Source organism: Dasypus novemcinctus, chromosome 3 (assembly GCF_030445035.2).
Source record: "Dasypus novemcinctus isolate mDasNov1 chromosome 3, mDasNov1.1.hap2, whole genome shotgun sequence".
Classification (NCBI taxonomy): Eukaryota; Metazoa; Chordata; class Mammalia; order Cingulata; family Dasypodidae; genus Dasypus; species Dasypus novemcinctus.
The window spans coordinates 115,143,886-115,157,466 of NC_080675.1; the positions used below are offsets into that span (position 1 = coordinate 115,143,886).

The 13,581-nt window shown below is 35.1% G+C and overlaps 1 protein-coding gene across 24 annotated transcripts in view; it reads right to left on the reverse strand.

Moving 5' to 3' along the window:
- TP53BP1 (tumor protein p53 binding protein 1) overlaps positions 1-13,581 on the reverse strand; it is an 88,733-nt gene that overhangs the window by 60,903 nt on the left and 14,249 nt on the right. For 19 of the 24 annotated variants that reach the window (XR_011648418.1, XM_058294040.2, XM_058294034.2 and 16 more), the window contains 3 exons: positions 12,396-12,525; positions 11,152-11,246; positions 7,144-7,352 (listed from right to left, as the gene is read on the reverse strand). Coding sequence is in view for 23 of the 24 variants with exons in the window: in XM_058294040.2 (XP_058150023.1) it covers positions 7,144-7,352; positions 11,152-11,246; positions 12,396-12,525 (434 nt within the window). In the remaining variant the exon portion in view is untranslated. The remainder of the gene's footprint in view (positions 1-7,143; positions 7,353-11,151; positions 11,247-12,395; positions 12,526-13,581) is intronic. The other 5 variants (XM_058294030.2, XM_058294024.1, XM_058294035.2 and 2 more) reach the window with 1 other exon arrangement.

The window sequence follows — 13,581 nt, forward strand, 5'->3', positions numbered from 1 at the left end:
GACACTTTTAAATTTAACTAAACATCATCAAGCTACTAAAATCACATCATATACATGAGGAGCCCTCAATTATACAGGAATCTTTGGAACGTAAGCCTATACAAGCCACTTCAGTTCTCACAAAGTAGAAAGAATATACTCATTTTACTTCTATTTCAAAATATGCTAGCATTCATAAAGCAGATGTTTAAAATCAAATGCTTACAATATCATTAGTGAACAAAGAAATGCTAATTAAAACCACAATGAGACACTACTACACTCCCACAAGAATGGTTAAAATTTTAAAAGACTGACAAAACTAAGTACAGGTAAAGAATGCAGACAATTGCAACTCTCTGACATTGCTAAGGGGAATGAAAAAATGTACAGTCATATTGGAAAATGGTATGGCAGTATCTTAAAAAATTAAACCTAGTACCCAATGACCCAGTAATCCCACTTGTAGGTATTTGCCTGTTGGAGATTTGGACCCGAAGAGTATCTATCGGGAATGAAAGAAAGAGAAAAGGGAGAAGGAAACAAAGAGAAAGAGAGAGAGAAAAAGAACGAGAGAGCTGGGATCAGGGGGTCTGCGAGTAATAACTCCTCAAACAACTTTATTGTTTACAAGGGGCTCTCTATATACCCCAGTGTACGTGACGATAAACAGGAATATGCCAGTAAGCAGAACCACGTACGTGACATCAAACAGCATTACCCATAGTCTAAGGAATTTTTAAAAATCTTATCTCAAGGTACAAAGTCTAAGCGTTCTATTCACTACAAAAGGTATGTGCTCATCTCTTCTTTCAGAGTTTAACAGCTTCATCCCATTTGCCAAGGGAACTCTTAATTACCACATTCCTTAGTTGTAAGCGTAGCCATGGAGACAGCACTAGCATGGAGACAGCATGTCTCTCCTTGAGAGGCCACTGTGCCTCAGTTTCCAACATTTGCCCAAGAGAAATAAAAATATACTTCCATATAAAGACATGTATGCAAAAGTTCATAAAAGTATTATTCATAATAGGCAACAACTGGAAGTAAACCAAATGCCCATCAACATTTGGAATAATAAATTGTGAAACATCTGTATTATGGAATATGACTCAACAATAAAAAGGAATGAAATATTCATAGACACAATATGAATGAATCTCAAAAATATGTTAAGTGAAGGAAATACAACACAAAAGGCTATATATACTTTATGAGCCCAAATATATGAAATTCTAGGAAAGACAAACTTATAGTGACAGAAAGCAGATAAGTCATTGCCTGGAGCAAGAGGGGCGAACATATAGTAGATGAACACAAAGGGTTATGAATTGACCATGAGGTGCAATGATGCTCAGAGATGTATTCACCAAATGCAATGAATGTCTCATGATGATGGAGGAGAATGTTGCTGTGGGGGGAGGAATGGGGTGAGAGGGATGGGGGGTATATGGGGACCTCATATATTTTGAATGTAATATTAAAAAAATGAATAAAGACAAAAAAAAGGGTTATGAGGGAACTTTTTTAGGGGATGGAACTACTCTATACTTTGATGATAGTAGCGGTTACACATTTGTATACAATTATCAAAATTTGTCAACATTAAAATGGGAATTTAATTTTAAATAAAAAATACCTTAAATTAAAAAAAGGAAGAAAAATAATGCAAAGCTTAAATATGTTTTTATGTAAGAATTTACATTTAGTATGTTACTGTCTAATATAAATGCTGTAAAACTCTAGATAGTGGGTAAACCATTCATTTTCTATGATTTTTAAGAGAGTAAGTAATCGAAATAGGTTGCCAAACATTCTGTATATTCTATAACTTCTGGCATTTCAATGCCTGGTGTTACTGTTTACCTATCAGATTGTAAAAATGGCCACATATGTGAGCCTGTTCACAAACTTTCAGATATGACTGAGTATAAATTAGTTCAACATTCCTAAATTGCAATTTGGCAACCCACAACAGCAGCCTTGAAATTCTATACACCTCTTAACTTGATAATTCCATTTCTAGGAAAAAATTCCAAGGAAGTACACTGAGATTTAGCTACAAGACTGCTACATAGTTATTTAGAATACGAAACAATATGAACTATCCTAAATGTCCACCAATAGGAGATTCATTTAAAAATTATTAAATTATAGAATACATCTATTTAAATTGTATTACAGAATATTAAAATATATTGAAAAACATTCATGCTATACAGGCATACCTTGTTTTATTGCACTTCACTTTATTGAGCTTCCCAGATATTGAAATTTTTACAAATTAACAGTTTATGGTAACCCTGCATCAAGCAAGTCTATAGGCACCGTTTTTTTTAATGGTATGTGCTCATTTTGTGACTGTGTGTCACATTTTAATTAAGGTATACACATCATTTTTTAGACATAATGCTATTGCACACTTAAAGAGACTACATGTAAACGTAACTTTTATATGCACTGGGAAACCAAAAAATTCATGTGACTCTATTGCAACATTCACTTTGTTGCAGTGGTCTGGAACCAAACCTGCAGTATCTACAAGGTATGCCTGTACATTAAATACAAAAAGCTCATGAAACATTACGTACAGTATAATTCTATTTTAGTAAAAAAGTATGTGAATATATATTTATTGTAATTTTATACGCTTTTATATACTTTTCATATATTTGAAAGATAACATATACCATAAAAAAGTTATTTTAAAACAAGATAACTGATTATCTTATTTCACTTATTTATATTTAATACATCCTCTACAAGATTTATGCTTTTTTCTTCTTGCAAAAAGCAAGTCATTTTACAAAGACTCAAAGGTGATTGCTAATAAAACTACAAATTCCTTTTAGGCATCAGTGTACAAACACTATGAGTTTCAATTTTTGGATTTCAAATTTTCACAAATAGCTATTTTGAGAAATCATAAATGAAGAATTTTTACAATATTTGTAGAATTTCAGGCATTCAGAGTAGAATTTAAGGAGTTAACCAGGCTACCAACGTACCACATTTCTAAAATTTGCCTAACCTCGACATATCCTGAGGGCCTGGCCCCTAATAATCAACACTGTTGAGGCTCCCATCCAAAATAACTAAACTAACAAAAAAACCCTCAGTCCTCTGGATGAAGACTGACATCTTTCAGAACTACTCCCAATATAAGTCAATTCCTAAGTCTAGACTCAGTACAGAACTAAATTCACAGTGTTCAACCAGCTGACAACTACCCTCAGAAATACAGAGTTGACAGCCTCCATTTACTCATCTACAGTATGATGTCATCCCCCAAATTAGTAAGTACATCAAGAATGAGAAAAGTTTAAATATGAAACATTTTTCTCTTAACCTCCTTCCCATCCCTCACTTCCTGGCCAAGAGTTAAAGGGGCTATGCAGCTAACAAGTATATTAGGAAAAAAAATTACACTTACCCCAATTTTCCTTTCATTAGTAATCCCTCATTATAAATATATAAATCATATATCAAAATTAGGCTAATTTGGACTCCAATAACCAAGATACAGAAGAAATAACAGATGTGCAAGGATGAGTCATTAAGAATAACATGTCAGAGTTTAACACATAATGAAAAAAGTATGGAATTTCCAAATAAAAATGGTGGATAGAACACACACATCTACTTTAACTCTTTTTCCCAAACCCTACTAAGCAAGAATAAAAGGATTTTTATTTTTTAAAAGCACAAATTTAGAACAAGTAAACAGAAGAGAAGAGAACTACAACAAAATTTTGCAAAAGTGGCAATCTCTCTAGCAGACCAGTAAAAACTGAATTCCTAAGCCAGCAGTGGAGAAAGCCAAGAAGCAACCCGAGTTACACTGTAGAACGACAAAACCCATCCCAAAAAAAGGTTCAGGACATGACAGCAGAACCATGTACCTATGAAAGTGAAGGTAGGGCTAAAAACAGGAAGACTGGATGAAAATCTATTCTAGAAGTTCCAACATCTAAACAACAGGTACCCATAAAGAGACAACACAGAAAACAAAGGGGAAGAAATAAAAGAAATAATTAAATTTCTCTCAACTGAAGACCTGAGTTTCTAGATTGAAAGGGCCTACCAAGTGCCTAGCAGAATGAATGAATAGTGACTCATGCTAAGAATCTGGAAACTTCACAACACTGGGGACAAAGAGAAAATCCTACAGAATTTCAGTAAGGGAAAAAAACATAGGTCACTTATTAAAGATTAGACCAGCCTCACACTTCTCAACAGCAGCACTGGAACCTCAAAGACAGTGGAGCAATGCCTACAAAGAGTTTAAAGAAAATTTATTTCCAAACAGGAATTCTATAATTTTACAAACTATGAATCAAGTGTGAGAGTAGAATAAAAGCCACTAGAGAAAGTCCTCCACCAAAATAAAAGAATAAACCAAGGGAGAAGACATGGAGCCCAGAAGAGAAAGAAAGGCATGGAGAAACTCCACGGATAACAGAAAACCAAGGTGACAGTTATGCTCTAGGGATAGAGGACAAGAGTACAGATTAGAAATTAGGAGGCTCTAAAAGAGTTTTCTCTAAAAAGGGGAAACAGAAAGTTAAAGGCCCCTGAATGTCCAGTAGAGATTTTGACAACTGCAGTTTAGTTGACTTAGCAGAAAGTTCACAGAAACCTAAACAAATAATAAAAGACAACTAATACTATCAGAGAAGACAAGAAATTATGCAAACAAGGGAAAATAATCATAATAATTCACATCTTCTGCTGTGAATAGTGTTTACATAGTTATAATACTTGTAAACTTAACACTGATTTAAATAAAATTATAACTATACAAGGAAGATGGGAAAATGGGTAAACTTTATTTTTAAAAAAGTAAAATAAAAAAAATTTTAATAAAAAAAAAGGAAACTTCTTTAGTTTTTAAAAGAAAGAAATTATAAAAATATAATCTTGATATACAGAGTAATGGAGATAAAACCAAAAGAAAACACTTAAAGAACTGAAAGTGGTTGCCTCTGGGTAGGGATAGAACTTGTTTTAACTACCTAACTCCTTTCATGGCTTTCACAAATGTCTATTAAATAAAATCAAACTTTTAACATAAAAACTATGTTGTAAAGATACCTGAAAGATTTTTAGGATTCATGTTGGCTGAGGCATCTTAAGGTATGAGTCCAAAGAAATGTGACTAGAGTCATTTTTAGGTTCCAGGAACCGCTGAACTATGTTCAAAATTACTTTGCGTCAAATTTTCTTTGCAGATTTAATAGCTGCCATTAGCATCTTCGATAATTTTTTTTTTTTTTAAGATTTGTTTCTCCCCACTCCCTCCATTGTCTGCTCTCTGTGTCCATTTGCTGTGTGTTCTTCTGTGTTTGCTTGTATTCTCATTAGGCAGCTCTGGGAACCTATCCTGGGACCTTCCAGAGTGGGAGAGAAGCAATCATTCTCTCGCGCCACCTCAGCTCCCTGGTCTACTGCGTCTCTTAATTGTCTCTCTTCTGTGTCTCTTTTTGTTGTGTCCTCCTGCTGTGCTAGCTTTCCGCATGGGCCAGCACTCCTGCGTGGGGCGGCACTCCGTGTGTGGGTCAGCTCGCCACACGGGCCAGCTTGCCTTCACCAGGAAGCCCTGGGTATCAAACCCTGGACCTCCTATGTGGTATACGGGAGCCCAATTGCTTGAGCCACATCCGCTTCCCTTGAGAGTGGGGCAATCTCTTCAACAATGACTTGTTCTTTACAAAGGCGTTCTCCCTTTCTGGGCAGCCATCATTCTTCCCCATGAGAAGAGATAACTTTATAAAAACATTCACTTCTATAACAGTCTTGTTTGGTCACTGACAAGTATCTCATATATCAGCTATCTTTTCTGGAAAATTCTCCTCAGTGCTCTATATCCCTAAATTCTGATTCTGATGACTCATTTAAACTACAAATAGGTATAATTTTGAAAAATAAAACTAAAAACTAAAAAAAAAAGTTTGGTGCTTAAATATTCATTCACTCCACCTCTAGATAAACTTGTTGTCACTCTATCACTCCCAGTAATAACTAACTCTTACGCAGTGTTGACTGCACACAAAGCACTGTTCTAGGCACTTCATATACCTAAACTCATTTAACCTTCACAATTACCCTCCTATGAGGTAATTAGAATATTAATGATGAGGAAACTGAGGCACAGTTTCATTCTATCAAAAAGGTGGTAATGGCAAAGTGAGGAATGCGTCCAGGCAGTCCTTGTTTTTAAACTCTCCACCAAATCAATTCTAATGATTTGCATAAAATAGATTTTGTCAACAAAACAAGTTTATAAAACTACAGACAACAGTTAAATTTCTGTCTCCCTACTATCCCCTTCTCACGAAATTTATGATTATATATCACTACGCAGTTTTGATTATAAATTTAAATATAATCTCTTGTTGTAACACTTGCAAACTAAAAGATATGAAAGATAATAACACTAATAACACTAATAATTCCCCACTTAAGGTTTTGCAAGAACAGGCATTTAATTTGGACAGATAATAAAGTCATTTAGATTTAGTTAAGGACCTTCAAATCACTATGAAACCTGCATTTCGTATTTTTAAATATTTAAGTTTAAAATTATACAAATTAAATGTTAATATTCCTTGTTCAAAGAAAAAAATATACAGCAGAAAACTAAAACTGATCTAGATGCCCTCAGTATGGGGATGATTAAATTATGGAATACCATACAACTTTTAGAAATAACATGAAGACAATACAAGACTGAAAAATTAAAAATAATTAAAATGATAATTTTTAAGTGTTACATTTTCTTCATATTATCTCTTTCAAAGAAAAAGATAAAATCATGTTTGTTATAAACAACTACAGTTTTTTTAAAGTAGGCATGTGGAAAGACAAAAAACAGTAGTCCCTGTTTCAATGTAGAACAATGATTAATGCCCTCTTTCAGTTTTGCAGTAACAGTTTAAAAAACGTGAAGACAGTACAAAGTTTTAGCATAAAAGTATATCACGATGTTAGATTTTGGAAATGTTCTGAAACTAGATTGTGCTGTTGATTAAAAAACTATAAATTTACTAAAAGCCACTAAATTGTACACTTTAAAATAGGTAAATTTTATATTTTGTAAATTTTATCGCCATAAAGCTATTTGAAAAAAAAAAAAAAAAAGACAACTCTTCCTACAATACCCACATGAGAAAACTCAGGCTGGGATGGGACAGCAAGTGGCCCAGGAGTAGAGCCTGGGGTGCTCTGAGATACTGGTGTTGAGGCTTGTGGTGATACAGTGGGCTCAGGTACAAAAGGGGGGTTTTCAATCTCCACTGGCTCATCATCTTGGAGTTTCTTCCGAAAAGATTCTCCTCCTTCCTCAGATAATACCGACATGTCCATTGGCTCATCTAGTTTAAAACAGGAAAATAAATGAGAAAATCATTTTCATCAACATCACTCGTTTCAACACCACTGGTAACAATTACATTACAGAAAATTCCACTGTTAAAAAAAAATCATAATTATCAAATTCACTGGAAGGGTAAGCGCCCAAAATAGCCAGAAAGATCTTAAAAAGAACAAAGCCAGAAAACTCTCATTTCTGGACTTTAATTCATATTACCTAGCTACAGTGGTAAATACAGCATTACTCACAATTGCCAAAAGATGGAAAAAACCCAAGTGTCCATCTTCTGATGAATGGATAAACAAAATATCACATATATATGTAAGATGGAATACTATGCTACTGTAAGAAGAAATGAAATTGTCACATATGACAACATGGATGAACTTACAGACATTATGCTAGGTCAGATAAAAAAGAGTATTGCATGGTCTCACTAATATGAACTAAATATGAAGAAAAACACATGGAGTCGAAGTCTAGAGAATATGTTACTAAGAAATAGGAGGAGGGCTGAGAAGGGGTACTGATGCTTAATGTAGGTAGAATTTTTCATTAACTTGCCTGTAAGAGTGTAAAAATGGACAGAGTTGATGGTAACACATTATAGTGAGTATAACTAACACAGCTGGTTTATAAATGGAATTGTGGCTGAAAGGGCGTAGTTTGGGGACATAAATGGCAACTGAAAGAAAGCTAAGAGTGATATTTTCATGATATTTTTAATAATCTGTAACAAATGTTCCACAAGGATGCAAGGTTTTGGTGGAGAGGTGTTATTTAGGCGCTCTGCATGTTATGCAAGATTGTTTTATAATCTCAGAACTTCTCTAATACAAAAAAGGAAAAAGAATATACAATAATATAGTCTCTAAAGTGTAATAATACAAGAGTTAAAATAAATTGCCAAGACAGAGGACAGAAATATTATCAAATTTTTTATGTTTTTCTCACACACATTATTTAATTAGTTCTACTTTTAATTACTACTGTCAATTTTAATTAGCTCTATTGCTTTAAATAGCATTTATGTAACAAAAATTCAATAATTCAGAAAAGTATAATTCCAAATAAATACCTGTTTTTATATTTTAGTATTAAAAAAAATCATGACTTAATACTTAACTCTCAAAAAAGTTGACAGCATAATAGTAGTTTGAGTCCTAGCAATACTTCCTTCCTTGGCAGAGTGGGGGTAGGGGGGGGGAAGATATCCTAAAATATTTAGGTATAGATTAAAATGGGGTTAATCTAGGAATATGCCCCACCCATCCATATAAAATGGTAAATTAACTTGGCTTCTCTGAACTCCTTTTCTGATTATAGCTCAAGTTTTCATATTTTGCTTAGGAATCCCAAGATTAATGGCACTTTATTTAACCATCATATAGTCTGCAACAGTCCTTGAAAAACAGTGAACTTGTTCATCACTCTAAGTAAAATATCTACATATTTATGAACTCAATATATTTTATGTTAAACTGCTAAGAGCAGAAAGATGAGGCCAGGACAAAACAAAGGAAGAAAAAAAAATCTATCAATGCCAATCAGCACTGATTTATCAGAGAACTGAGAAGGTTAAGACACTAATCCTGAGACAAATAACTCAGAGGGGAAACATACATAAACACAGGTACACACACAAACATTGCCTTCCCACAGTATACTACGCACCTATAAATTAACAGACCTTCCTTAGAGCCAGCACCCAGCTAGCTAGGTATCTGAATTATCAATCCCTTTTTCTCGCTTACGATTTGACTCCAAACAGGTTACCACTAGAACACTCTCTTAAATATACTCTCAAACTACCTATACTATTTAGTTTTACCCTACAATCCACATTCACACTACAAACCAACCCCATCCCTATCCAATCTCCCAACCTCAGTACCTACCCATGCTGCTTAGCTTGCCTCAACCTCACATTCCAGTCTAATACTAGATTAGAGATCCTGTGCTACCAGCCTTTAGGACACTATCTTAGCTGAGCTAAATATTTTCACTGTAACTTTTTCTCTTTCTTGCCATGACAAAACACTTAAGGACCCACTGTAATAGGCACTACATCTAAAAAGCCTTTAGGATAATAATCTAAGATAGCAAAACGCACTAAAAAAACAAAAAAGATATACAGTCCCACAAACAGTTATGTGCATACTAAGCAAATACATTAAATATAAAATACAAATAAGGGAAGAAACAATGTTACATGAAAAATAAGCACACTGTATCATATACACAACCTAATCCCAACTTTGTAAAAATACTTTTTTATATTTATGTATAGAAAACACTCTGAAAAGGAATCTATCCAAATATTAATTGTAATTATATCTGAATTATGGAATCCAAGGTGCATTTTGTTTTCTTCTCATTACTTTCCTACATTTTCAGGGAGAAATCATTTCTCATGCTATTATTTCTTCAATGTTTACACAATATAAAGAAACAATGGTTTTAAGAAGAAACCCAACCTAACATGAAGTAATGGGATTTTTTATAGAACGGATTTACCTTTAATTTTTACAGCAGAAGTCACTAAACCCATTAAGCATAGGAGGCATATGAATGGCAGGTAAGAGCAAAAGCTCTGAAAATAGCTGCCCTGTTTCAAATCCTGCCTCTCTGACTCACTAGCTGTGAAATCTCTTTGTGGCTCAGTTTTCTAATCTGTAAAACGGGACAAAAGTAATATATACTTCTTAGGACTGTTATGAGGATTCAGTGAGACAATAAATGTGAAGGACCTAGAACAGTGCCTAACACATACTAAGTGCTTTAAAACTACTAGCTAATGTACTATTAATGGTAAATGGAAGAATGAAAAGGAGAAAATGATGGAAATGATTGGAAAAGGTTTTGAAGATATGGTAGGGATTTAGAAATATTTTCAATGATTTGGACAGGAGACTAGGACAAAGCAACAGAGGTTTAGATAATGAGATAAATTAGGTTCATGATACATGAGAAGAAAGTTTTCTTATAAATAAAGTAATCCAAAAATCACTAAGTCCTCACAGAAAGGAGTGTTTAACATGTTGCTGTAAACTACAGGGCCTTTAGTAATAAACCCAGTCTTCACCATAGTAATTCAAGTTCAACATTAAAAACATAAAAATTCCCCCTTAACAGTCTTTTTAGGGAAGCAATTGTGGCTCGAATGATACAGCATCCGCCTACCATATTGGAGGCCCGGGGTTTGGTACTCAAGGCCTCCTGACCCATGTGGTGAGCTGGTCCATGCATAGTGCTGGTGTGCACAAGGAGTGCCGTGCCGTGCAGGGGTGTCCCCCATGTAGGGGTGCCCCATGTGCTATGAGTGCGCACTGCAAGGAGAACCGCCCCACAAAAAAAAAAGTGCATTTTGCCCAGGAGTGGCACCACACACGAGGAGAGCTGACATGGCAAGATGACACAACAAAAAAGCAACACAGTTTCCCGGTGTCACAAGACAAGAATGCAAACGGAAACAGAAAAACACACAGTGAATGGACAGAGAGCAGACAACAGGGAGAAGGGGAAAGAAATAAATAAAAATAAATCTTAAAAAAAAAAATTCTTTTTAAAATTTGACTCAATAACATAGGACTTGCAGAAGAATCAGTGCTAGAAAAGCAATAAACTGAGAACACTTTAGGCCATATCCCTGAAGATTAAAAGAACATGAACTCTACTGACTACTGAATAGTGTAGGTCATTGTGTTTTAACATTCACAGAAACAGGACATTTCTCAAGGCAAAAGAATGCTGTTTCTCTTCAAATCTGAGAGCAACAAACAGAGACCAAGAAAGCTCACCTTTTCTCCCTTCTTGCTCTGTGGGACTGCTAGGAACGATGAAAGGGGTAGACTGGAAAGCATCAGGGGAAGGAGCAACAAGATCTGAGGAATTCCTTTATAGAAAAAGAGAATCACAGGTTATTTTACCACAGCCACAGTTTTGCATTTCTATATTTGTTTTAATTTTTAATAGCAAAAATATCTAAGACATTCAGATAAATACTTACCGGCATTTCTACCAACGGTTACCAAGGCAGGTGGAAGAAGCATCAATACTTCAATAACTATTTTCCACACCAGACATTTCCAAAATAAGAATCAAAACTTAAAAAAATTTAAAAACAGGATGATTACAAGAGAAAGGGAATGACCAGATAAAAAGATATGATTAAAAATCAGGAGGGAAGCAGATGGGGCTTAACCAGTTGGGCACCCACCTACTACATGGGAGGTCCCAGGTTTGGGTTCTCCTAAAAAAGATGAGCAGATGGCCCCACCCTGATGCAATGAGCTAGACACCGCATCAGCCCCAACTAGCAGAGGCCTAAAAGAGCAGATGCCATAGCCCACGGGGAGCAGATGTGGCTCAGGCTGTTGGGCACTCACCTCCCATGTGGGAGGTCCCAAGTTCAGTTCCAGTGCCCTGCAGAAGGCAAGGAAACAATAAACAGAGAAGAGAACCATCTGGGGTGGTGGGGGCAGAAATTAAGTAAAAAAATAAATCTTAAGGAAAAAAGAAAGATCAGGATAAGCAAATGCTAAAAAATAAATTATTTTATAGATCTGAGACATAAATATCCAGTTTTTGCCTAAGAAAAAAGATTATGTACATTTTTATTTAAAAGAAAACAAAACAAAAAATAACCTTTGCCCTAACAGAGAAATAAAAAAACCCAACTACTGTCAGCTACAACATAACTTATTTTCTATTCCCTATTCTATACTGTTGAATGGAAAAACTGCTGGCAAAATGTAGGAACAGAATGCTTATTTAGCATGTATAACGTTCTTTAAACAACTAGGCATTTTATACACAAGTGAAACTTTTGAGCTACTGTTATGAAACCTCCAAATGGGAAAGCAGATCTACCTGCTTTTGATAGCTCCATTAAGCATTCACTCCAAAAATCCTAAAGCCTATAAATTACCCTTTTGGTTTCATAAAGAATTCTAGATTAGCAGGCAATTTTAGCTCTTTCAATCTCAGCCTAAAACCCTCAGATATATGCTTCCTTTGCACAGGCTTGTTTAGCCTTACTTACGTGGAAAAACTATCCTGAACAATGGACCTCTGGCCAGAGAGCTGCAGAAGATGCAGAGTGGTGGCAGGTGTGGAGGCCAGAGAACATCCACCTTCTTCCTTTGAAGGAGTAGAGCAACCATCAGAGGCTACTGAAGAGAAAAAGAAATTCTAGTTGCATTTACTTCTGAGATTGACAATATACCGAGTTGTCAAAAAAAAAAAAAACAAAACACTTTTAGTACTGCAAAAAGAGTAATATTCATATTTCCAACCATGTTTCAAGAGGGCAGAAAACTGTCTTCCAATTTTAGTACATTTAATGGGAATACTACACTACCACAAATCTTGAGTGACCATTAATCTCCCCTCCCTACTAAATTATGGGTTTCTCTAACAAAAAACTGATGAAAAGGTTTCTTAATCCTTTCCGTTATGATCAAAATGTGGAGAGGAAAAGCCAGAATCCTTATACCTCTGCCTGACTGCTCCTTCTTTCTTGTGATGCTTGTATTATTAAACAGCAAGCAAGCCTTTAATTCCAAGGTCTACCTAAGGTGAAGTAAAGCTCATGCCATGATGCAGATAGGGAGAAGTCAAAGCAATGTGCATGACACCTGATGATACGAATGCAGCAATTTTCATATGATTAAAACTTGGGTCTCTCCAAAGGAGACAAAAAATACTAATGCATTAGTAAAAGACTACATGAACAGCCATTACTGACTTACACTCTCAAGTGTCCTATTGGTGCCTTCTCCTTAGCAACAGATGGCATATCAGCTATACTAACGCCAAGTGTAAAGAAATTTTTTTAAATACAAAGATATCATGATTATAGCCTCGGTCAGAGATGAAAAAAGGTCTCTGAGTGACCCTTCTTTACTTACCTCATAGTAAGAGTAGTCTTCTTTCCTACCCTCTCTATTACAACCAATACACTATATTTCACTGGTTATTACTGAAGCTCTCTGAGGATAAGAGAAGGAGAGCTTGGGAGTATCACAGTGTGAAATAAATACGAGCCTAGTCTTTTAAGTTCTACTTCCTTTCTGCTAGATGATACTTTCTTATTCCTGGTAGATAAACTAATAAGCAGATAAGTAAGGACACTGTTACCCAAGTGATATGACAAACTTACCATGATACTTCAGATTTGAAGACTTATAAACATATGATGAGAAGCAACAGCTACTTTGTCCACAGTA